The following is a 27,204-nucleotide window of genomic DNA, read 5'->3' as shown; positions in this document are numbered from 1 at the left end:
AAAACCATCTTAATCACCTGAACTTGATTTTCAACTGACTTGGACATCAAACTCATTTTTCAGAGTTAGTAAATGTAAAAGGTCCTTTAAACATCTTGTTTTACTCTCTGGTAACACATTCTGCATTCTGTACATGTTGAAACACCACTTCCTTTTTTGGTTCTCTTCCTTTTTATCGGTACCGGGGATCCAACTCACGACTGCCTGCTTGCAAGGCAGGCACTTATGCCGCTGAGCTAAATCCCCAGCCCTGAAACACCACTTTCAAAACACTGAAGTCCTACTCAGTGTTAACTGAAGTCACGATATAAGAGGTAAATGCTCTTTTAACTCCAAGTTAATTCTTTTCAGATTTTTTCCATGAAGTCCCTTAGAAGCATTGTATAAATATCTGAATTCAGAAAGCATATATATATATATATATATATGTATATATCTTATTTTAATAGAAGTGCCTTATGATGTATAATGTCCATCTTTTCTTTTTAGAGCTCTCGATCAATGCTGTCTCTATCTTTTGGATCTTTCATTCTATGTGGGTCCTCTGTGACTCGTGGAAGTTCACTTAACCCTTGTGCAGGTTCCCACACTAATGTAGCTTTTGTTTTCATATGAATTGTTTTTACAGCAGCAAGATACTAGCTTTCTTTTTTCTATCTTAAGTCTCCTGGCTTCCCTTTCCTTTTCTTCATACTTCCACTTACATTAATTCAGCATTTCTAGTTGTAAAATGATGACCTTTGATAGACAATGAAGCAAGTAGGAATCGGGCAGTTCTGCTTTTTATTTTATATGCGGTGATCCTAACATTTTTAAAAATAGCTTTCCTCCACTTTGAGTAGTCTGCACATGTTATTTGTTGCAGTGGGATATGTGAGCCTGTTTGCCGCTGTCTCTGTGGTTCTTATCTTCTTTTACTTGCTTTTTGATGTCTTGTGCAGCAGCGGTGGCCCCTGTGGATGCACCTGTCTTTCTTCCCTTACTGATACTTTTGTATCAGTAAGAATCTAGTTCATAGGAACAGTTCTTCACCTTGTGTCCTGTGCCTTCTCAGAAGTGAATTTGATGCCAAGGCGAGTTGCCAATGCTTTTAGCTGATTGCAACTTCCAGGGGTAGATGTCTTGTAGTTGCTTGTGTGACAATTTTTAAATTCACACTGGAAATCCACTGCTTAATTTTCTACTGAACCAAGTAATCTGTGGGATATTTCCAAGACAGGGTTATTAAATTCCATCTTTCATTGTTTCTATGTTTTTGGTTAAGCACAATTGCTATTTCCAAGCAACTTAATGGGCACAGGATGCTTATTTTTCTAGGCTAATATCCAAGGCTAGCTGCCAAAAAGATTGAATGCTTACTGTATGTGCTGCCCAACACTAGGCATACCGTAGATTTTCAACCCTTAAGGCTAGACTTGGTTCTAAATGTCAAGAATTCGTTTTTCCCTTGTCTTCCACTTAGAATTCATAGTACTACTTTTGGAACTTACTGCAACTTAGTATGAATTCTGCAAATGTTGAGCCTTTTTTTTTTTTTTTTGTATTTAGAACAATAAATGGCTGTTGGTGTGTTTTTACGTATGTTTATTTTTAGATCAGTCTCCACAAGGGTATTTAAATGAAAATACCATTTACCATGTATGGTAATGACAAGACCTGATAGAAAAATACATTAGTGAATATCAAGATAAGGATAAGGCTATAAACTTCTGGGAATTTTTGGATGCCTTGTAATGCACCAGAACATTTAGCAATGATTAGTCCATGGAAATGACTTATCTGTAGTGTTTTTTGTGTTACTTCCCTATAGAAAAGCAACATCCCCAGAAGATACTTACATGTACACTTATGTATGACTCATCCTTAGTGCATATTTATATACCTCTGTAACATTACAGTTCTCAGTTGTGATATCAGTAAATGTATTCTGCAAAAGATTATTGTCAGAGGCATAGTAATCTTTTATATACAGATTATTTTCAAAACTTTTGTAAGTGATGCAAGGCAAATATTTGTATTACTGTTTTGCTCTTTTCTGGTTAATGGTACTGCTGTATTCAATATTCTGGTTAATGGTACTGCTGTATTCAATTTTCTGGTTAATGGTACTGCTGTATTCAATATTCTGTTTTGATAAGTTCTATAGTGTTTTGTATTTCGTCTCAATCTGATATATGTGATAGAAAGAACAACTATTATAAAGATAACAAAATGTACTGTGATACCTATTACTGTTATCCCGATAATCTGCTGTGAAGTTCTGTACTAATTTCACTGTACGATGTTAGTTGGCTTTATTCTGTCTTGTTCTGTTGTATACTTTCAAAATAAAATTAAAAAAAAAAAAAAAAGAAGAATGACCCAAGAGGATGCTTTGATCTGTAAGTTGCAGCTCACAGTATCTCACAGGGAAGGGGAGGTACTTAACTGGAAACTCCACTGTGTTGGAGTGGAGAGTGGAGAAACAGACTTGGTGGGACAAATGACGTTAAGGTTAATCAGTGAATGAATTAACAAATGAACACATATATCTGTGAGTGTTAAAGCTTTAAAGATCAGGTGGTCTTTATCAGTTTACTAACACTGTCCTAACTCTGGTGCTCACCGATTTTCTGATCATGAGAGAAGCAAGGTTTTCTCATCTTCATCATTTTAAGAATTCTTTCAAAAAGTGTACCCTTTGTCCCATGAAACAAACCTCACTTTTTTGAAACAGAGTATTTTCCAATATCAGAGATAGGTGTTTCTTGGCTATATTTCGTTATAACTCAGAGAGGCCTGAAGGTGAAGAGCTCAGATCACAGATGGATGAATGAGAGGATGATGGGGAAGAAGCTAAGCTCTGAAAGCTCTGTGACTTTGGTGTAGATTCCTCAAAGTGGTACCCAACAGCTATCCTAGAACATCCTGGACTTGAGCTTGGTTAGGACAACCAATAGCAGATCGGACCTAGCAAGTAAGGCCTGCTGAGGAATTTTCCAAGCAGCCTGGTGATCCATTAAGCAGGGCGGTTGCATTGTGAGTCCAGGTCATCTTTCTGTGCAGAGCAGAAAAGCCAGTTAGTGATTGCAATACAGCACACAGGTGGGAGGGTGGATGTGGGTGCCTCGAGTGACAGAATGATATATTAGTGCCAATGGAAATTTTGTTTTCCCCTTGCCTAATGCAGTCGTGGTGTGGAAATTTGAGAAAGATTGCTGAATAGTTTCATTTCATGCCTTTGAAGGTGTTTCATTTCGTTAGTGCCATATTTGAAAATGTAATACATGAGTCTTAACTTTCAGACCACCCAGTTCATTATTTCTGGAGTGCTAGAACCTTCCTTTTTGTATTCTGTGTCTCGGGCCAGCTGCTGTTAGGCTCAGAGTCAAACATTTGACATGACCATTCTGCTCCAAAAGGCAGAACATGGAATTTTAAATCTTTGCAACTGTAGTAACTGCCTATTTTTGATTCAGAAGCTTGGGGGTGGAAGACAGCAAAAATATATGTGTACTTATATATTCTGTATGGGAGCTCTTATTTTTTAAAAAAATAATCTTACATCTTTAAGAAGGAAATGACTAATGTTCATAATTTCCTAAGTGGCACCTAATTTTAAGCACACCTAAGTTCTGACTTTAAATCCCCCAGCTAGTTTTCCAGTTAATATTCTTTTATTAGATTCTGACTGTTGCAAGCCTTTTTTAAAATAACTTTAGTCTAGGTCAAGAAACTTGAGCAAATAACATGGTCTCTTTAATGCTTAATTGGAAGTCATTGAGTAAAAGGTAGTTGGACTCTCCTGGATATGTTTAGGGGACAGCGGGTATTCTGATTTCTATTGCAGCCTTACTCATGATTGCAATAAGGTTAAATCTGCAAAGATTTGATGGTCCTATAACCACATTAGCAGGCAACAGAAAAATTTTGTATCTTGTTCTTTTTTCCCTCCTACCTACCCTCCTGTGCTTTTCTGTTACGTAACCCTTATCCAGATGACAGTTTGGAGAAAAACACAATATTTAATATTGACTTACAAAATGATCTGGGAAGTTTTATTATTTTCCTGTCTCCATTGCTTCACATTGCTCACAACCTTAATTAAATATTACCCCCCAAAGTTTTAGATGTTTATGCCTATATTAGTATCTTTAAGACTTGTGTTTTTCCCTATCTAATCTTTTGAAAAGGAGAGTAATTTAATAATCTCTAGGGAAGAGAGGGTGGAAGGCATTATTTGAGTGCTGAATATCATGTTACATTGCTTACCAAATGCTGTCCTCACGCCGATGATGTTTTATGAATGAGGAAGCTGAGGCTCAAACAGTAAAATAATTTTTCATATGGTATGCAGAAATGCTACAATCAGCATTTGGACACAGATCTGACCGCAGGGCCTATTCTTTTTCACCCACAGTCTGCCTTTCTGAATTCATAATAAAAACCGTAGCTAGAGTGTTCATGGGTGTGTGAGGAGCCAGATACTATCCCGACTGCATTACCTGTACTATCTCCACAAAGCCTCTCTAAAACAGGGTGGTCAGCAAGAAGTTGATTAATTTGTCAAAAGTATCCAGAGCTCATAACTGATAGACCTCTCTTACCCGTGATATTTTAATGCTTTCTTTGATTATGTCCTGTATTTTAAATATGGTTAAGGATATTTTATGACAAAAAAGATGCATGAAATCCAAGGATAAGGTTGTTTGGCTGCACAGAAAAGTGTAATTCATTAAATGGTTAATCATTGTATTTAGAATCCTACAGTAAAAATAATTGACAAAATTAATTTAAACAGCATGTTTCGTCTAACCCAGTATATCCAAAATATAAATTTAACATGTAATCAAAATAAAAGATTATTGGTGAAATTTTTGAAAATTCTATATCTCTTTCATGTTTTGGGCTTTTGGTTGAAGATGGTAGGTGTATGTGGCTCCATGCAGTTGAGAGATATTGCCAGCTATGCCCCTCCGAAAATATACACTGTGCACACATCCATTGCCTTTCGTCTCTGTTGGCACAATCTTACCCAGGACCCGTCATCTTTTACTTGGATTAGCAGATAGCCTCAAAAATGGTCGTTCTGCCTAATGCTTGCAGTGGATTCTTGTCCTCTGAAGAATATAAAGTCAAGTTGCTTCTTCTTTCTTTCTGTCAGGCCCTGTCTCTTTTATGCTTCCTTGTTTACACTCATGTTCCTGTCAATGTCAAACTCATTCTTCCATCCATCTTCTTCCTGCCCATCTCCCTGGTGGGCTTACACTGTCCCTTATGTTTCTTTATGCAGCATCAGGGTCTCAACTCATCATCAAGAGACCTCTGCAGCAGCCATAGAAAGTGTACCTACAGCAACAATGAGAATGGCTAATTTTTGTTGAGCTCTTCCTACCTACCGCATGCTACTCATTAGTAACTCCATTGGTCCTCACAACCACTTTTTGACATATGGAATTATTATCATCTTTACTGAATAGATAAACCGAAGCACAGAGAATTCCATCACTCATTCTTTCAATCATTTGTTTTATTTTCTTCATCTTTTATTGTGATCTGCAGTTGTTTTTCTTTATTCTAGAAAATAAAATCTCAGAGAGAGAATCTTATTTTTTTTGCTGATTCTATAGTACCTTTTTAAAAAGTGCTTGGCACAGTGCCGGAGATTTAGCTTAGCAGCATAAGCACCTGCCTGGCAAGTGAGAGGTCATGAGTTCAATCCCTGGTACCAAAAAAAAAAAAAAAAAAGTGCTTGGCACAATTGGACTCTTATGTATGTGAGATGACTGAAAGGACAAATGAATGAACTAATGAAAACAAGGTGGTCTCATTGGTTAGGCCATGTGGTGAGAAACAGAAGACTTTAGAGATGAACCTTCCACTGTATGAGAAGGTCAAAAGCCTTTCACATAAATAACTGTGGAGCATTTTTATCTCTGTTCTATTATTCTGTGTGCATATAAGACTGCACTGAATCTAGGTAGAGAAAGAAAGAAAGGTATGTGTAAACATACACACCAAAGCAAATCAGTGGCTATCAGATGGTTGTTGGCAACAGATTACAGTCATTGCTTATCTCTTCAAACATGGAGATTTAACTGTGAATAGAAAGTAACATTTGACTTTGTGACTGAGTGTTGGTTGCTTATTAAGATAACTGTGCCTGTGAAACATCTCCAGAAAGGCTCAAGTAGTAGAATTTTATTTTTGTCTCTCAAATTTCCTTGCTCTTCTGAACAAATGAGCTATTGACTTTTCTCTCCCTGCCTGGTGCCTGGTAGATAATAATTTCACAGGACATTGGAGCTGAAAGAGATCATCAGATTATTACTCTGGCTTCCTTGTTTCTAAGAGCAAAGAAGTGGTTTGTGTAAGGCAATGTGGTAATTGGTAGGAAAACCAGAGCTTGTCACATACTCACTATTGGGCTTAATAATAAGGGGAATAATGAGGGGAAGATGAGTACTTGTTCACTTTAGAGTCATAGTTAACATGCTGACCACCTACAGCCTGTATTTTCTTGATTATGGCTGGAAACTGAAGTGGCCACCAGGAAGATTTTGCTTAAATAGCCTTCATTACTAATACAAAGTGATGCCTTCTTGTGAGCAGTCACTACTTAAGAGTGATATGGGGCTCATTTTTCCCTCTGCTGGTATTCTTGGTCTTTCAGAAGTCTAGAAATAAAACTTGTTCCAGTTGTATTTAAAAATGAAGAATTTTATCTACTAAAATCTTAGGGTTTGTGTGTACATAGGGCATGTTAAGAAATTCTGTCATTAATTGAAATTAACAATCAAACAGCTTTTCTGCTGTTGGAAAGTGAAGGAATAAGAATCAGGTTGCTTATTATAAACACAAAATACGACATTTTTCAACAGAGTTGGAGTTTGAATTACTGAATTATGTCTACCCATTTGACATAAATAAACAATAGTCTTTTCCTTGCTCATTTCTATGAAAGCTTGACCAAAATAATCTATTCTGGATGAGCTATTTGATTATGGCTGATTTTAAGAAGTTTAGACCTTGCAGCATCCAACCTGGAAGGAAGCTAAAATGTTTCTGAGGCCTCTACTGAAATGTGCTTTCATTTAGAGTCTGCTCAATTCCTTCCTTAAAATGATGGGTGTGTAAATGTGCCTGCCAGTTTGTTCTGTGGAATTTTAAGAAGACTGATGGTGCCATTAATGGATGTCAAGTGTCTGAGGGCACTAAATGCCTGAGTGGTTCTCCTAGAAAATCCAAAATGGTGAGGAATTTATCTTGTGTCATTCTCATCAATAGTTGTGTATCTGCACTTGGGCGTCTTCTTGAGAGAAGCTCCTGAGTATTTGGGCATTTGAAAAAGAGCAGTATCTTCTCATTTCTTTTTAGGAATCAACATATGGTAGGAGCAAAGTCACCTGCAAATGGGGTAGATTGGTTCCTAGGTTTCAGGATTTGTTAGTCTGTCCAACTGGGTGGTTGAATATCAGTTTTAATTTGGAGATGGAGATGGTCAGCGTAGGAGTGAATCACAGAGTTAAACATTGGCAGCTGTTAGGAAGGGAAGAAAAGTGGTAGCCAGCAGACCTAAAGGAGCATGGCCCCATTGCCAAGGTATTCCAACAGACTGAAGAGTTTGTCTCTGTGGAAACATCTTACTCTTTTGTGAGATTGGGTGCATCAGGCTGTGCTAGCCTATGACATTCTTATTTCATCCAGCTCTGGTGGTTGGATTGGTTAAGGAGCTTATCAAACATAGTATCACTCAGTCAATTGAATTTCTTCATGGGCTGACCTGGGAGAGTTGAATTGATTATGGGACTTTCATTATTCTAGTTCTTATGACAATCACTTCTCATCATAGATTTACTAATTGTTTATTTGGATTTGTGCATCAGTCTTACAGACTTGGGTAACCTGTATCTCCTTGTGAGAGAGGGATCTGTTCTTGGTATATCGCTAATCTGTTTTTGTTCATTTGTGAATTCATCACACATCGAGGGCTTACTGTGAAGCACAGGCACCAGAGTCAGGAGATGTTTCATGTAACGGAGGAGGCAGGTAACTGGACATTACACTGCAAGTGAGGAACTGCCTCTCTGAGACATCGTGTGGGAGACAGTGGCCAGCCTCTCATTTCAGTGAGACTCAGCATCTGAATTTCTGCATCGCATAAACTCTGTATTAGGCAGTGGTATTTTACTATTTGCATATATATGTATTCTATTTTTTTATACCAGCTAGTCCAGGAAGTGGGCATGTAATATTTCAGTTTCACAGACTAGAAAACTGAAAACTAAGGAGAGTAAGTACCTGCCTAATGTTATGGCTTACTCTTGGCCTTGCGGAGTTTCAACTTCTTCCATGGTAGACTTCAGAGTTTAGTCTGGACCACCTGGCTACTAACCTAGAGAAATGAGGTTGCTGACAGAGTTCCAAAAGCAGGCCACCAAAATCTGGGGAGTTCATTTCCATTAAATGCACACGTGTTTGTGTCTCCCTTTCTACAGTATTAGGCTCAGAAAAGCTTCAGGAGATACCGGGGAAAGAGAATATGAGTAAGGTATGTTCTTTTTTCTCAGCAAAATTCACCCGTAGCGTGGCTTAAAGATGAAGAGGGCTCCTGAGCGCCCAGTGTATTGGAAAGATTCATTGAGAACCATCACTAGATCTGTGACTGCGCTCTCCTCCCCACCTCCTGTGAGAGCACCAGTGCTTGAAATGCAGATCAGTTCTCATCAGTCCTTAGGAGTGCATACAGGTGGATTAAAGGCTAGTAAGTTTTAATGATGTATGTGAACAAACTCTCTGAATTGTCAAATAAATCCTGAGAGACATGGCTCCCCTCCTTGAAGAGAAGAGCTGTATAAAGGAAGGAACAGTTCCTGTGCCGTTTTGCTCTGCTTTCTCTCGGGTGAGGGGGAGGGAGTCTCTTCTAGTTACCTTTGTCACTGCTGTTCCCTGAGAACTCAGGGCAGCCTCATTTAGCTGTGCACACAGCTCCTTAGGTGGTCATCATGGCTGGTGAAAGTGGCAGTTTGCAGAGGAAATAATTTTTTTAAAAAGTAGAAGTCTAAAAGCCTGGTTGTCTGGCTTAGTAGCAGAATAGAAGGAATGGTTTTTGCCTCTAAACCCAGGTGAAATACTGTATGAGATCAGAATTGCTACTCAGCTCCCTCACAATGTCGGTTCATTAATTTGAATAAAAGATTTGCATCTCTCCTTCCTGGTTTGATAGGCTACTCATACATCCAGATCTAACTTGCCTGTTTCTACAATGTCAGATAAGAATGCATTCAAATTAGAATAACTGTAAACTCTCACCTTCCAAAATATCAGGAATGCAGTTCTTTTTCCCAGGTACCATCATCAGAATATTCAGGACTTCTGGGGTTGCTATGCCACCTTCTAGGAGTCAACAGGGCATCAGGTGCCCTACACAGGACCATCCCAAGAGTCAGCTCATGGAGGCTCCGTGTCACCGCCACACTTGCTGGTGCCTTGTCCGTGGTGAAGACACAGAGTGGGTGTTTACCAGCTCTTCCTGGCTAAGGACCTCACTCCATGCTTTCAGCATAAATCTTCATCCATCAGTATGCATCTGGGCAGGGAATCCCAGACCCTTAAGAGTTCTGCTCCAGTTCAGCACCACATATACCATCTTCCCAGACTTTTCCATAGTGCCTAAAGCAAGCCGATAGCATCTGCAGTATTTTGGCCCATTACATCCAGACCCTTCTATGGCCCTACTCTAAGAAAAGGTCACTAGTCTAGGTTTAGCTTCTTTCTTTTTGGTAATTTTTTTTTTTTAAAGAAGTTCTTTAATATCTGGCCTTGGTTTGGACCCTGCGAAAGAATTAATTTCAATTCCATTTGTCTTGGGAGGCTCTTTCACCCCATAAAAAATTCCCAATACAGATTAATGTGTGAGAGGAAGATGCACTGTCGGCTCTCCCTGGCATCATTTGAGGCCCTGATATAATGGGATGTGTGGTGAGGAATAATTTCTAACTCTTCAGTTAGGATCATCCTAACTCGACCCTTCGAAACTGTAGTTTCATTCAAGTAAATTCAAGCTGAGGACCTCACTCAGAGCAGAGTGAGGTTTTCCAGAAGTGCTCTCTCTAGTGCCAGAAGCAGTATACTCTGGTTTTTGAGCCTTCCTTGAAGGTGATCTAATGGATGTTCAAGGATAATTAAGGGGTATGTGCACATTTGTTTCACCGGGAACCCAGGGCCTCACAGACGGTGTACAAGTGCTCTACCTCTGAGCTATATTCCCAGCCTGAATTTTAAGAATTGTACACCTCTTTTGAGCACCTGTATATGAAATTATGTTACACCTGGATGAAGAAAGCTTGCCTTATTTCTACAGCATGGTGTAATAATAGGTCAGAAACTGTGAAAAGCTACAAGTGTATCTAAAATTGTAACATGGTATAAGTGAACCTGAATTGGAGCCATATGCTCTCCAGGGTGGTGTATGTGAAATATGTCTCTTACCTTAAAGAGCTTTCTGTGCTTGCTGACGGCAGAAAATGGGCTGCAGACTTCATCAGCATGAGCCCTCTAGGAGCTGGCCCGGGTGCTTCTTTCTACTAAGGTTGCCACCATCTCTACCTTGCCTTTTGTGTATGCTACAGTACCACCACTGGCTCACTAGGCCCCACATACCTTCGTAATCCTTTCTCACCTCCAGCTGCATGTTCTTACCCCTACTTTTGCAAAACACTTTGGCTATCTACTTCATACACCATCCACACCCCACAGGCAGGCTTTCTCTGTGCCATTTGTTGTTACCAGCTCTTGGTTGTCACTAGTCATGCCTTTATCATGGGTAGAGGAGCATTTGCTTACCATAAAAATAAACAACCACTTAATCACTGCTTTATCATTGCCATATATTTATTAGGCAAACATTTGTTGCGTACTTGCTGTTTTTTGACTGGTGTTAGGAGGATGAATAACTCATCATTTTTGGCTCCAGAGAGTTCTTATTGTGGTAGGGGGAAACTGAGTCATAAATAGGCAACAAGAAAACCTTCTGGTAAGTATTTTGCTTGGGAAGAGTAGTAAATATACATGCCCAGACTCTTGAATATGTTTTAGATTATCTTTGTCTCATTAATTTTATCTAAACTAATGTAAACTAGCTTGAAACTGTTTAAATTTGCACATCTTTTTATATAACAAGAGGAAATAAATTGAGCATTTATAGGGGAAAGGTGTAAAAATTTAAAGTTGATGCTTCTGTTTTTGAAAGAGGCCAGTTTTTACTTGGCTATTAAATTATGACTTTATAATAGAAATATTAGATATAGAGGTTTTACTTTTTATTATAAAGAAAACAAGAACATCAATAAAGGGAAACTTGTACCATTGATCGGGTTTTACATTCTAGAATACAAATATAAATAAAAACATAAAATGTGTGTGTGGTCTGCATAATAAAATGAACCATTTCCTGGTAAAATAAAAGAAGACTACCTCTTTTTAAGGTTATGAGAAGACAGATGATGTTTCAGAGAAGACCTCACTGGCTGACCAGGAGGAAATAAGGACTATATTTATTAACCAGCCTCAGTTAACAAAATTCTGCAATAACCATGTCAGGTAAGAATTGCTAAATTATGTCGTGGAGTAGCCATCACAGCTGAGCAAGGAAGGTCGAAATGAAAATGTCTATACTGAGATTTTGATTCACTCAGTTTTTTGGTGCTACTTGACAGTGCCAGGAAGCTGTTTCTCCATCTATCCAATAAAGAAATATTAGTAAGAATCTAGAAGTAGGAAGGAGCAGAAAGGCCCAGTACCCATACCTTACCTGTTGTGTTTATGTATCTGAATATGAAAGTTGTTCATGGGTAAGAGCCATTGTTCTAAACTTATGAAAAGAGTAATGTATTATTTTGGGTTAGTAAGTTTTATTGGAGAGATTTGCAGTTCTGCACCAGGAAGTTTATTTACTTATTTATTTATTGCTAAGTAGTTTTTAAATATTGCTTTTTGGTAGTAGTGAAACTTATGGTGCTGAGAGACGGTAGACTGTGAGAATTACTTCACTGCCCTTTAAGTTTTCTGCCCACCAATCATATAAGAAGAAGCCCCGCAGGCTAAGGCAGTGTTGCACATACCTAAAATCCTAGCACTTGGGAGGCTGAGGCAGGAGGATCACCATGAGTTCAAAGCCAACCTGGATGACATAGTGAGACCTTCTCTCAAAAATCAGTCAAACAAAAGCAAGGATCCCTGTCAGCACTAGTCACTAAATGGCCTCTTCCCCAAGTGAACCCTCTCCAGATCTTAGTTGTGCTCATTTCAAATTAATTTGTACAACTTGAAATTCTTGAGTAACATTTCTTAATTTGGGCAATGTGGTACGTCTCCCTTTTACTTGAGTAACATTTCTTAATTTGGGGGATGTAGCAAGTCTCCCTTTTAATCTCCCTTATATTTTATAAGCCAGAGGAAGTTCTAGATCTCTCCCAGACAGAAGTGGCCATATCCGTATAATAAGGGCAAAATGTGGCATCCTTGCCAGATTCCTTAAGTGACACGGGGACAACTCAGGCAGAATCCCAGAAAATTTCCCATGTCCCTGAAATTATCCAGAAAAGCATCTCTACAGTGTCTAGTCCTGCCCTAATTGCTAATTATTTAGTAATAATGTGTTATCACTGTATTTTCTCTGTATTTTTATTTCTTTGTAAGCTACTCCTGGTAATTTTAAGGATAATAATTGGCTAAGGAAGGCAAAAGAAAACATACAGAAAATTTACTCTAACCATGTCTTTCCACTATTTTTCACTTAAATTAATAATTCTTTGCCGTGTTTACCCAGTTTGAAACAGTGAGCAAATATTCATCACTTTTTTATGTGGCGGGTAACAGAATTTTGTGAATGTGGGGGTGGTTCACAAAGTAACTAAGTTTTACGCTACTTTTCTTTTTTGTCTTCTAGCACTGCAAAATACAACATACTCACATTCCTCCCAAGATTTCTCTACTCTCAGTTCAGAAGAGCTGCTAATGCATTTTTTCTCTTTATTGCACTGCTTCAGGTAAAGTCACACATCAAACCTCAGCTCAAGGTTAACTGTCTAGGTCTTAAATGTTTTTAAGCCATGACTGATTCCCTGAGGTTTACCTAAATGCAGTGATAACCTGCATTTGGTGGGTATTTCTAGCCACTACTCTAGGTAGTGTGAGAACTCTACTTCCTCTTCACACGTTTTGATTCATTTTTTCCAGCTTGTTGTAGATGTTTTATACATATGATGTAGAAAGTGTTACACATTTGGAGTGGTAAAGGAGTGTGGCACTTTTCCTTAAAATGTTAGCTCAGTTTTGAAGCAGTAAAAGTAAAGTTGTGAAACTTAGAGTGTGGGGCTGGGGATTTAGCTCAGAGGCATAAACGTCTGCCTTGCAAGCAAGCAGTGGTGAGTTCGATCCCTGGTACTGATAAAAACGAAAAAAAAAACTTAGAGTGCAAAAATCACCACTTCAAGAGTTTCAACAAATGTTTCAGAAAAAATATTTTTATTAAAAAGTGGCATGTGTTCATTGTAAAAGGAAAGTTTTTTTTTTAAAAAATGCAGCAAAACATCAAGAAAATACTGTTATCTTTCTATCACCAGAGCTAACTGTTAAAATTTGGATATGTATGTTTCTAGCATTATTGACTTAGATAACAAAAATGAATTATAGAGTACATACTGTTTTATAATTTGTTTTTTTCATTTGATAATGTGGTGTTTTCCTAGTTAGTCTTTGTACGGGTGTGAGGAGGTACTTTGGTGTTTTGTTTTGTTTTTGGCCTTCCTGGGGATTTGATGATCTATGCTGTTATTACTTAGCCAGTTGTCCATTGTAGCCACTAGTCTGGTACATGTTCTGTATGCTTATCATGTTGTTAATATGCTGCTTTGGCAACTTATTAGATAAGGCAAGTTGTCCCACACAGTATTAGTCAACCACGATCATGAAATCAATGAAGCATATTTTAGAAAATACTAAGACTTTGTTGTTTCAGACTTATTGGAAGCTTCCTGGTTCTTATTGGATTTCTCTTGTTCTTTGTTTTTTTTCTTCAAATAGCAAATACCCGATGTGTCACCAACGGGTCGTTACACAACACTGGTTCCTCTGTTATTTATTTTAGCTGTGGCAGCTATCAAAGAAATAATAGAAGACATTGTAAGTATTTAAATTTTTTATAAATATGACTAATATATACATATATCTAAATATTAGTTTACTTAATTTAAGGGCACAGTTGTTGAAAATATTCATTCAATTTTAAAGTGTGTAGAATATGTTCCTATTACTTAGGTTAATTCTTACTAGATCAGTATGTTTCTCTATTCTTTAATTCCTTGTTAGTGTTCCCTTATGTTTATGGTATAATAATAAAGTAACTTGAATATAATAATTGATGTGACTAGAACACTGTTTTAGAACACTATTTTCAATTAAGTAGCCTAAATTATCTATTTTTTTGCCTTTTTTAATCTTTAAATTTAAATGCCATACTATTCACCATATTAAATACCTTTGATTGATTCTCATCTTATTTCAGTAATTCTGAGTTTCCTTTCTGTGTATCTTATTTTAGTAAAAGAGAAAAACCTCATATTTGCCATTTTTAGCATTCTGTAATAAAAGAGAAACTAAGAAGTGAATTTCCTCTTTCTAAAATAACCTCTCCTCATCAGAGTTTTTTTTTTCCTCTCCATATGTTACCTGTTTTAATTGTCTTACATGAGGAAGACAATTTTTTTGCAGGGGGTATTTTCCCACATTTTTTTAAAATACTTTCTTGCCCGTTCAAAATAACCTGTCAAGCATTAGGACAACCAAATGGCAAGGCAAGGCAAGACTGGGAAAGTGTTTGGAAAGGTCCAATTTAAAATTTCACATATATTAATATTAATAATGTGCAACATTATTTCTTAGACATTTATTAAGAGAATACATGAGCCATACTATCAGTAAGCCCATTAGAAATGAGGCAGTTGAACATTCAGATGAGCAGTCTTGCAAGCATCTAAGAGTAGATACACAGGCTGAGTGTGTGGGTGCCTGTGTGTAGGGCATCATTATCCTCTTCAATGGAAACCACAGGCTTTACAAGCACAGTGACCTGGGAGTTTAAGAGACTCTTTTTTCATCTGTATTGCACCATGCAGAATTTCCATCCTTTAAATTGTTGGTTGGATTTAGCTGTCTGTAGAAGTTGGTCTTACTACAATTTTGTCTTTCTTTGCTTTCCATACTCCCTTTTCTTTCTTCATTTAATGTAATTTTTATGCACTTGTTATCTAGGAATTAGGCTATTGTTTTGCTAAGGTTTTTCTCACTTCCCTCAATAACTTTGAAAACTGTGTGTTAAACTCTGTTGAAAGGTAAGTAAATGAGCTTAGGAGAGGTGTAACTGTTCAAGAAAGTGATGGAATCAGAATTCCTTCTCATGTACTGCTCTTTGCTTTCTGCCTATGTAGAGTCATCAACAGTAACATGAGCACTTATTCTGCATTTTGGTCACATGCACCTATGTTACTTATGTTTACTATGTTTTATAGGAACTCAGTAAGATATCATTGATTCCTATTTAGTAGGTGAGACAGAGAAAGCAGAGGGGTGAGGTACCTTGTCCAAGGTTATACTGCTGATGATTAGGCTTGTTAGATTTCAGATAGTTTGGCTCTGGATCCCTGCTTTATTAGTATGCTTCTAAACTGCCTCTCCTGTGTGTGTGTGTGTGTGTGTATGAGTGATTCCATCATAAAGCTGTAAGCACTCTAGCTATAGTTTCTAGGACTACTGTCTTTGAGAATACATAATAAAATTGTATCCAAGAATTTTTAAAAACCCAACTCCTTTTGGCATAATATAATGATTGGGTACTACTGGGGGAGGGAATCTATAATCACACAGTACCTGAAAGATGTAATAACATTAGGAGGTAATAATGTTAGATGAATTTGCTTTCCATTAAAATCAGCGTTAAATTATTGACCAGAAATTTCCTCTTAAGACTTGTTTAACAAGTTTATAACATACTTTAAAGTAATACAAAATTTTAAATGTTACTTTCTAGAAAAAGAAGAAAAAAACCCAAGTAATAGTTTAGATGGTTGTACAAAGAACCTATCAGAAATTATAATTAATACATACATTTGTGCAACTACTCAACAAAATACATGGAGCACTGCTGAGGTGGCAGGCATTCATTAGAATGTATATTAAAATATGTTAACCTTTTGCTATGGTAATAATTGTGTTCCATTTGTCAGTGGCTTACTAGTTAAGTCTGTTTTTCACTTATGCAGAGATATCACAGATCCTGAAGGTTGGTGGCAGGTAGTTCCTCTGTTCCACGTGGTTCCTCAGGGTTACGGCATGAATCAGAGTTCTCTTGTGTGGCATGTTGGGGGTTTTTAGAACAGGGAAGGGAATAGAGATGTCCTTTCCCGTTTCAGCCATAAATTTTGCATATCGCATCTGTTTGTAGCCCAGTATTAGAGCTAGTCACACGGGAAATGGAAGGTGTTATCTGAATGTCCCCAGATGTAAAGAACTGAATACTGGCAAAGACTTATAATGCCTGCCCTGTGTCTCTCAGTGAATAACACAGATCTTACAGTCTAGTAAACTTTCCTTCCTATACTATTAAGTAACATCATTTTTTAAAAATTTAGAATAAAATAATAAGAGTTGTCCTTAGGTGAGATACCTAAGACATAGTCACCCAGTGAATTTTAATTCTTGATGATTTTGATAACTTAATATACTACAGTATATTATTTTCATGTGTAAGTAACAAATGACATCTGTACTTATTTGAAAATACTCTAAACTTGTGAACTCTTCTTTTAAAGTAGTATCATGTTAAACGCAAACTGTGATAAAGGTTACAATTGCTTGTGAAATTGATAGTCATCAGTAAAGACATTCCTTCTTTGTTATAAATTTGTGAAACACTAGTCAACTTTATTCATTATAAAATGAATACTTGTCCAAAGGCTACAGTATACCAGTGACCAAATATTGGGAATGTGCCTGTAAGTAAAAGTGGCCTTCATGCGTCTTACAGTCTAATAGAAAAGATAGACATTAATCAAGTATTCATATTGAGATATGGTGTGAATTAAATAATACACAGGAAGTCCTTAAAATAGTACCTACTGTATTGTATTGTAATGAATGAATGTAAGCTATATCATCATCATTCAAAGATTCTTTTGGCTAAGTGGCAGAAAATAAATTAGAAGAATAGTCATTGATATAAAAATGAAGGTATTATAGACTAAGTGATACATAGAAAAGGTAAAAAGTAGGGAAAGGCATTTGATCTATATCTAAGAGTACAGCTGACAATACTTACACCTGCTACGTACCCCTCCTCCTCAGTTCATGTTTGGTTTCCAGCCACTAGAATATAAGCACCATGCGACTGGCCAAGAGGCTCATCAGCAATCCACACGTATCTCTGTATCTGGTATCTCTGCATAAGTGAAAAACAGACTTAACTAGTAAGTCTTAACTAGTAAGTCCAAAGCAGAGCCTTGGACTCTTGCTCATTGCTGTACCCTCAGGAGTACCAGCAAGGCCCAGCTCATAATGTTTTTTTTTTTTTTTTTTTTTTTTTTGTCTTTTTCATTTTTATCGGTACCGGGGATCGAACTCACGACCGCCTGCTTGCAAGGCAGGTGCTTATGCCGCTGAGCTAAACCCCCAGCCCCTATAATGTTTAGTAAACACTCACTGATCGATTAAGGGAGTTGGATAAGAGGGAGAGAGAGAAGGTCAAGGACAACTCTCTACTTCCTGGTTTATGAAAAGAAATGGTATAAGGATTGTCTCGGTAATAAGGTCACAGGTTGCCTTGTGGATACATTTTGAGGTGTGTTGTGACTGCCGGGAAAAGAGGTCAAGGAGGCAGCTGGATATAAGCATGTAGAGTGCAGATGAGCCTCTTGGCCAGTGAGAAAGAGAATGTGGAGTGAGAGGCGAAGGAGTAAGTCTTGAGGAGTCTCTACCGTACAGCACGTGAACAGAGGTGGGCCCCAGGTGCAGGCAGAAAGCCTGGGCGCTGGTGGGATACAAAATGCCTGGGGAAGAAAGTGTTTCCATTGTGAAGAACTTCGATTCCATCACGTTTTCAGATAAGTGGTTATGGCTGCTCTAAGATTCGGCTTCCTTAACTTTAAATGTAGTTTAATATACATCTTTCAGAATTATTAAGGATATTAAATGGAAAAATCAGCATTGCATAGTTAAGTATCCTAAAATCCGTCTCACTATACAATACAGTTTATTGCCATAGTATCCATCAAAGCAGTAAAAATAAGTAGTTCATAAACTTTCAGTGTTATTAAAATGAATTTTAATTATAAGTGCAAGTATTTGAATTTGGAGAATAATTACTTTTTTCTCAACTGTTTTAGAAGGAATAATTATCTATATAAAATGCAAAATATACATGCTTTCTTTTTGTAGTTGTAAGATTAGAATCTGAGTGGATCCTTATGTATAGTCAGTGTACTTATTTTTTTGAGAGGTAACCTAATTTATTCTGTGGCGGGATGGTTGGGGAAGGAGACATTCCCATGTAAGAATTCTGTGAGATGGAAAGCAGTGCTCAAGATAGCTTTAAATTACACTAAAATTAAATTTCCTGTTTGAAATGAAATGTTTCATAGATGAGCTCTTGTCTCAGGTAAAACTTTAATAATTTGTTATAGACATACATTATTCTTCAAATGTTTGTACCTCTGAAATATGCATATCTCCTTAAATATATAATTCCCATTATTTTGGACCAAAATTTGTTTGGATTACTTTTTAATTTTTTTCAAAATCTTTATTAACAAAGAAACAAAAAGGAGGGAGACAGACGGAGAGAAAATTTTTGGAGTTTTTATAATTACAAAATATTCTCTGCTGAGGCTATAAATTTAACAGAATTTTTAAAATTCATTTAAGATTATTTTTTAACAAATCATTCTTTTTTAGAAGCAATAATGTGCACATTTCTATATTAATACACCTCTGTTAGTAAGTATTGTGTACCCAGAAAGAACCATAGTGTGTTCCTGCATGTGGATGTGATGGGTCTTTTTCAACAGTTCTTACACAGAGGTGATTTGAATGCTGTGTTTTGCATTCGGTGCATTTCAGTGACTGATCATTTGTATGAACCAAGTTCACACTGCCAGCTATTATATTACTCCACTCTTCTTGGCTGTTGTAACTCAGAGCATTGCTTATCTGCCACTCTACACTCTTGGAGAATGTTTTCATGTATGTGCTGACATTCTAAAAACTGTTTTTCCTGAAGTAGAAAACTTAGGAATTTATTTACATTTGAACCAATGTATGTTATAGTCAGATATGCACAGCTAAGTTTGACCTTCAATAATATGATAGGATCTTTGAGCAAAGAATTAGTTACTGCCAGCATTTTGTGTGTTGTTACCAGAGTCGGCTGTGTTATTCTCGGTGCTCTAAGTTTAGACAGAAGCCATGGAAAACCTCTAGTTGAACTCTAGAAAAAGAACTTTCCCTTCACCACTCAAATTCTCATCTTTCCTCTGACCTTCTGTTTTCTTTTTCCTTGCTATAACACTGGCTTATGGAGCTCTTTGAACTCATGCACCTAGATTTAGACCAATTTACCTGTTCAATATTTAAATTGTAGGTACTTTGGGGAGAAATGAAAGTAGGATTTTGTGATTGAGTGGTTGTAAGCAGTGGTAGGGAACGTCGAGGGGCATGGCGAGAAGAGGATGTAAGAAAATGGTAGATGTATTTGGTCCTCACCATGACAGATAACCAACCCATCATTAATTATAGAGAATACATTTAGCCTAATTAGATAATGAATTTCATAAAAAGTTAAAGATATTTTAACACCATTATGAAGTGGAAGTTGTCATAGGTAATTCTTTTGGGCAATCTTCTTTTTCAAGTGAGTTATTTAAGCAAAAAGACTAAGTCTTACCATTCATACAGTTCTGGTACATTAACGTATCAGTCTCACCTATGCGCTGATGTAAGATGCTGGCAAGGTGCAGGGACTGGCGCTTTGGGAAGAGGATTACCGTGTGACGGTGCTGCAGATGGTGCTTCCCAGTTTAGCATTCCTGTATGTGCTCTGATCCTTCCCGGTGCAGCATCCCCATCATTGCATCGTTGACCTGACCGGAGGAGGATTAAACTCCTGGAGAAACATGAAAAAACCGAAATCCTCTTTTATTAGGAGTGCGTTTTTATTTTGTGAATCCCATTCATGTTTTCACTGTTGTTCTTTCTGCTTTCAAACTTTAGAAACGACATAAAGCTGATAATGCAGTGAACAAGAAACAGACACAAGGTAGGAATTTTATATCTACTTTCTCATATTTATCAAGCTACGTTCACAGCAATATCTATAGATCTCTGCAGTTAATTTAGTTGAGAATATTGTATATCCCTTAAGTTTTTGTTCATGATAAGTTGTTTCTTGCTTTGAAGCTTTTATTAGTTTGACTCTTAAATGCACATTAGAATCATTTACAGTGACAATATTTCTGAAAGGTGACAATTTAATATTATAAAAATGCCTCTTAGCTGTGTGCCCAAAGTACTGTCCATAAAATCGGAAGTTGTTTTGATAATGTTAAAAACCATAAACTGTGCTTATTATGTTTGTGATCTACAGATACTGCTCTAGAAAAGATGTATAGAAAATAATCAGATGTGCTGTTACTTTGTTGAAAAGCATATTGAGAACATTTTGAGTTATATATACAGATGAAATATTTCCCTGAAATAAAGAAAATGATTATAACCAGGCCAGCTTCAGGAAGTAGCATGGCTTTTTTGGTATGGGTCTCATTTTGAGGCAGCCAAAACCAAAATGACTTTCAGCACAATCAAAAAGGCCATTATGCCGTCAGATTCTTTAAAAAATTGGAAACTTGCAAAAAAATGACATTTTATCTCATCCTTGTGCTCGGACCCTCTAAGAGTCTGATTTCTTTTTAGAGTTTTCTGTTGTGTTGAGGATTCCTGCCAACATTATCTGTGACCTAAAACAGTATTTTATACTGTTGTTATTTTTATTGGGCCCTGTTACAATGCTGTGCTTTTTTCCTCACCACTTACAGAGCATATCTACTCATTTGTGATACGTTTAAAGAAATCAGGTTTATTAACCTAGAAAACTTACTGAAATGTTTTAATTATAGAATAAACAAAAACAATAAATGGGAATTTTTTAATTGAAGAGCTTATAGACTATTTAATTCAGCTAAGGACAAAAGAAAAAAATTAAAAGGACAAATAAAAGATTTCCATATAAGGTTAAGGATTGGTTTACATCATCTAAATGTCTTGTTAGGTAATGTTTCTCATATCTGGAGCTGAAAAAATTTAAAAACATAGAATGTTGTGGAGTACCTTGAGTTAAATCTTGGGTTTAGGGAGTATTGCAAATAAGCAGAGAGATGTGGAAAAGACAGTTTGTGTGTGGATTGTGTGGGAAAGGCAGGAGAAAGGCATCCTAAACAGAAAGGAAGAGACTGCTTTGTTGATCACTACAGGAAAAGCATCATATCAGAGGGAAACAAACATAGTTAAAAGGTACATTGGGCCTTCAATTCCAAGCCAAAGAGATTCTGACTTTTCTCTTATATACCAAGTGTTTATTGAAGGTTAGTAGGCCAACAAAGAGATGGAATGAACAGCTAGGTTCAGGAAAGACAGCAGAAAGAATCAGAGTAGGGCGCTGTCAGCCGCCTGGAGACAGAGCTTCTCCAGGGGTTTAGGTCTGAAGGGATAATTACAGGAATTGAAGTGGAAAAGTCCAGATGTTTTATTGATGATCTTGGCAATATGCATTTGTTACATTTGTTTAAATATTGCTCAGAATATTCAGTTGCAGCTTTTGAAACAAAAACATGTATTTATTTTTCTAGTATGTGATATTTCATATAGTAGAGGGCTGCTCTCTTCAGTGACAGCTATTAAATTTTCAGGTCTACAAAGTCAACCTAGTAAAATCGAAGAATAGCTGTTGTGGCTTTGACAATTTGAGGCCACTGCTCCAGGTTTGAAAAAGGATTCTGCTTTTCTGAGTACTCCCTTTCCCAAGTGTTCTTTGTTTCTCTTTCTTGGCTCATCAGTCTCTTTTATGGGCTAACAAGATCAGCTTTGGCTAGAAATGGGGAATAAGTAAGTGAGAGAAGGCTTTAATCCTAGTGAGTGTTTTTTATAAGTCATTTCAAAAATAAAATATCGAGACTCAGCTATAAAAACCATTTTAATTAACAGAATACTTAGAAATTCCCATATTTAAGTAATACTGGCCTTTAGGTTGATTGTTGAAATTGTTTTCTAAGAAATGTGTATATTTTTTTCTTTGCCTTCTTTGAGCAATTGATATTTTTCTTGATTTAGTAGTTGATAGGCAATAATAAAAGTGTTTGGATAGCCATCTGTTTGCTGTCAGATAGCTCAAATTACTTGATATGAAACCTATTTGTTGTCATCTGACCAGAATGAAATTCAATTTGCTTGCATGAACTGAATCTGTGGTGCCTGTTTTGAAGAGGGAAAGAGGATATTTATGACAGGTAATTAAGTTTTGAAAGATATTTAAAGTATTACATTTTCATTCTCTAAATGGTTACTAAGACCACATAATATGCAAGAGGACGTTTCCTCCTCAGATTAAAATATCAAACCTTTTATTTTTACAGAAATGAGTTATTTTCTCTATTTTTGCATCAGAGCACAAGACTTTTTGCCCTCTATCATTACTCAGTGACTTCAGAATTATAAATTTGTGATTTATTTCTAGCATTTTTAAACTATGTAATTGTATACTGATATTTGTGTAGCACCTCATTTTTACCAGTTGAGTTGTGGAGTTTGGACCTAACTCACAACTTCATAAACAGACTCTTCATTTGACTTTTTCCACTTTTGAAGAAGAACCACTTCTTGCCCAGAGATATAAAAGTTGAATATAAAAATCAGTGACCTGGCAAGTGCAAGATTGTGAGTTATTTTTCCAGCACCTCACTGCAGAGGGAGGTCAGAGTATAAATCAATGCTGAGAAGTCAGGGGAATGAGTGAGCCTTGGTGACTTTTGTGGTCCGCCCGTCCCAAAGAATCATGACTGCTTTTGTGGGCTCCTGGTACTTTTGTTGTTGCTGTGTGCTAGTTTGTGTGTTGTAGGCAGAAGTACAGAGAAGCCAGGGCCAGCTTCTCACTTATCTTTGTGTTTCTAAGAGCTCTAGGCTCATGGTCTTATCTTAGCAGATGCCGTGCGGGATCTATGGCAAACCAACATGTGTGTGGACCACTCTCAGATAGACACTTGAGTACAGATAACAAAGGAAAAAGATTACATAACAAGAGGCATTATGGTAGCCATTGTTGATTTCCCGTTATTTTGTTTTGAAGTCCTGTATCGCTTTCATTTTGCTTTGTTTTGATTGGCTTTATTCTGTTGTACTTTGTTTGTATTCTCTTTAAAATAAAAAATAAAAATGATGTGTAAGGAGGCCTCTTGAAAATTCATCTGAAGTGGAAACAAGATGGAGAGTGATGTTTTCCTAATACTGTGTTCCAAGCTATTTTACAAGTACCAATAAAATACTAAGGTGGTGCAAGTTCTTACGACTTTGTTATCCTGTCAGTCATTACTTTGTCATTTTGACCTTGTTTTGCTGCCTGTGAATAGTATTGTGCCCACTTATACTTCCATAATTCAGAGTCCTCTAGCACTGTCAGATTTGTAGTTCTCTGGTTTATTATACATCTAAAGTTACCTTCAAGCCATGCAGCACTGTGGGAGACTGAGGCAGGAAGATTACGAGTTCAAACCCAGCCTGGGCAACTTAGTGGACATTGTCTCAAAATCTAAAAAGGGATGGGGATGCAGCTCAGTATGAAGGCCCTGTGAGTTCAACTCCAGTACCAAAAAATGAAAGAAACTTACCTGCACTTTCTCTGATATCTCCTCCCTCGAAATCCAAACTCAATTTTTGATCTTCTGTATACACACACACACACACACACACACACACACACACACACCCCACTCTCACTGTTTTCCCTGAACTGGGTGTTTTACCAAATTTGTATCTGCAGCCTTTTGTAAATTATCAATTTGCAATTATAGATGTAAATGGAAGCATGCCCCATGATGAATTTGTGACAGTTCTCTTTTTAAGTTGTGAAATGATGTGTTCCCTTTCTATGAATTGCCAGGTGGCTAGCGTGCTAGTCTTTCACATGAAATGACAGTTTCACCTACAGTCAGAAACCTTGGTTTAGTGTGATAGTAGATGTGTGGAATGTATTATGTTAAGGTAAACCTTTGTTTAATAAAGCAGTGTTGTTCTGTTATTTATTTTTTCAGAAAAACACATTGTTTTAAAAATAACAGACATATTCCCCACCGCCCCATCTTTCACTTCCTCCCCAGGCTGCCTGGGCCTTCTCTAGAGTAGAACTGAGCTGGCTGTAGCTGGTGGCCACTGACATAGTTATCTGCCTGCAAGACACTTGGCTTATCTCCTGCTTAACCATTTCACCTTTCATTTAGACACTTGTGAAAAAAGCAGTTGCTGAGATGTGGGATGAATATGTTTGAAGCTATTCAGCCTGAAATGACCTCCTAAGAGGACTGAGTCCATCTAGTTCATTCATTTCAGTGTTGTTTCAGAAGTATCTCATGCTAAGAGACTTAACACCACTTCCCTAATGAAAAAGAATGCCGCCTTTGACCTCCCCAAGTGAATTATCTAGTGGGGCCTGAACATGTGTTTACTCTGCCACATGTACATCAGCCAACTTATAAATAGCTCTTAGAGTGCATTGTTTTCATGACCCTGGGGCCTGAAAGTTAAACACGTGTATAGTATATGTCCTAAGTAATTTCAGTCATCTATAGATTGTTAGCATTTTCAAAGTACCACTGATATCTTAGGATTATATAAATCGAATCTGGTTAGATATATCCAACAACACCTTTGGAAAAAATGGTATTTATTTGTGGAGAAATACAGCCCCGGATTGTATATAAATTACACAAAGAGGAGCAAAACCCACCATGGAAATTTAGAGACATGAAGTGAGAGAGGAATGATTTCAAGAGTTGGCTTCTGACCCCATTCTTGGCTTTCTTTCCTGTTTTATATACCCCATTTACTTTTTGTTCAGTTTTTTAATTTAAAAAAGGTATTGGCACTTTCCCGCCATCTGTTTTTGCCAAACCCAAATAAATTTCATGTCCATATTTCCTGGGGAAAACAGGTGTGATTCAGAGTCAGAACATTTGTTATTCCACTTCAGTGAGTCCTTATTGAATGTCTTCCTGTGTAAGACCTTACGCAGAAACTGCAGAAAGAGACGAGTCTTTGTTCTTGCCTTACCAGAAATTGTAATGTGGGAGGGAAGCTGAGATACTCGATAACATACATTTACAAGATAGATAATGGAGAAAGGGCCAAATGAGGAGGAGGGTTTCTGAAAGCTCATCAGAGTGGTTCCAAAGGATGAGCAGAATTTCAGTAAGCAGGGACATTGGCGTGACAGCTGTGGGGGACTAATATGAGTGTTACTGTAGAAGCAGAAATACACAGGATATAGTCCAGGAGTAGCACACACATACTCTGCTTGGCAAGAGCATTAAATACATGTCAGGAGGTAACAAGAGCAGAGACAAGAAGGTAAGTTAGGAGGCTTTTTCAAACCAGGGTGAGAAAGTCAGCAGGAATACATGAAGGGTGAGAATAGATTCCCGTTGTGCTTTTGAATTATTTTTTGTTTTTTCCTTTTATTTTTCATTAGTATATTTTTGCAATACATAATACATAATTCACCATGGGAGTTGATACATATCACATCACGATTCTTTTTACTTCCCCTTTCTCTCATCTGCCTCTATTCCTATCCCACAAAATGTTTCCTTGTTTCCTGTCAGCTAGATGAAATAGGACCAAGACAAGGCAGTGAGAAAAACTAATTTTGGCTAAGGAAGAAAGAAGACCAGGTGAAGGCTAAGGGAACTATGCAGTGCACAGATTTAGCTGGGCTTCGCAGGATGGGGATCCCTGTCAGATACCCGAACTGGCCAAATTAGACAGGACCAGGACTGAATCTGGCTTTTAAGAAATAACAGCACTTAACAGTTTTTAACTAGAGTTCTGATTCTTAACTGGATGGTGGCTGAGGAGCTGTGAAACTGGCCAGGAACAGTGGAATGATTGGTAAAAGCACAGAGGAAGATTTTTCTTTCAAGAATTTTCTCAAGTAATAGAGAAGGTGAATAATTCATGACTCTGAATCTGAGCAAGGGCAAGGGAATGCATTTTGAGAATAAGGGATGGTGACTCTCATGCTCTGACCATGTTATTGCCACCTCTACATATTTTTTATAAGTCCCCAACTCTTGAACGTGGTTGTGTCTCAGAATCCCCAGGAGGGCTCCTTAAAACTGTTGAGAGTTGAGAGTCACCTTAGAGCAGTGACTGCCAACCTTTTAGAGCTTTTAGTGGTGACAGACAGGTAGCTAGTGGCTTAAGTGCTATTACGCTTTCCACTGTTGTGCTAGAGTTTCTGGGAGCCTGGAGTAGAAACCCAGAATTTCATTTTTAATAAATTTTCAGTGATGCTGGTTCTCCTGATGAAACTCAAGGTCCATTGTTAAATGTTGTATAGATTAGTTCATTAAAATAATATCAACTAATTTGATACTGGTATAAATAATATAATTGAAATGATTCAGGAAATTGTCTTTTATGTTTGTAGATTCTTAAGGACTGGCCATGTGCATAGTGATTTCATTTGACCTTTTTATATACAAGTTTACACACGACACTTTGTGCAATGTCTGTGTCACAATGAGGCTTTTACCTTAGAACTACTTTTGGAAATAAGAGCCTACATAGTGAATGAAGTACTGCTTTAATATACTGTATTGGTTTTTCTTCTTTGCCTGGCTCAAACAGATTCTCAGCTACACTCTCAATCTAAAAATACCTTTCAAATGCTGGCTTCCGGGGTAGAGTAGGAGCATACTACCTTTCCTGTGGGTCTTTTGTCCCATTGAATGACTTACTTCTTGTTACCCACTTAAGAAGTGACTGATTGCCCAGAAACACAGGCCAGTGACTTGTGGTCATAACCCCGGTGACACTGCATGAAATGAGCATGGGCAACAGTGTGTTGAGTCCTGA

The 27,204-nt window shown here is 37.3% G+C and overlaps 1 protein-coding gene across 4 annotated transcripts in view; it reads left to right on the top strand.

Moving 5' to 3' along the window:
• The window catches only part of Atp8a1 (ATPase phospholipid transporting 8A1), a 215,491-nt gene that overhangs the window by 16,645 nt on the left and 171,642 nt on the right, over nucleotides 1-27,204 (top strand). For 3 of the 4 annotated variants that reach the window (XM_063240470.1, XM_063240472.1, XM_063240471.1), the window contains exons 2-5: nucleotides 11,466-11,580; nucleotides 12,929-13,028; nucleotides 14,065-14,163; nucleotides 20,299-20,344. In XM_063240470.1, the coding sequence (XP_063096540.1) occupies nucleotides 11,466-11,580; nucleotides 12,929-13,028; nucleotides 14,065-14,163; nucleotides 20,299-20,344 (360 nt within the window). Of the gene's footprint in view, nucleotides 1-11,465; nucleotides 11,581-12,928; nucleotides 13,029-14,062; nucleotides 14,164-20,298; nucleotides 20,345-27,204 lie in introns of those variants that run through there. The other variant, XM_063240473.1, reaches the window with a different exon arrangement.

Source organism: Cavia porcellus, unplaced genomic scaffold (assembly GCF_034190915.1).
Source record: "Cavia porcellus strain 051 isolate PalLab524CR breed Dunkin Hartley unplaced genomic scaffold, mCavPor4.1 scaffold_30, whole genome shotgun sequence".
In the NCBI taxonomy this organism is placed as follows: domain Eukaryota; kingdom Metazoa; phylum Chordata; class Mammalia; order Rodentia; family Caviidae; genus Cavia; species Cavia porcellus.
Note: the sequence above shows the minus strand (reverse complement) of the source record. Positions and strands in the feature narration are given on the sequence as shown.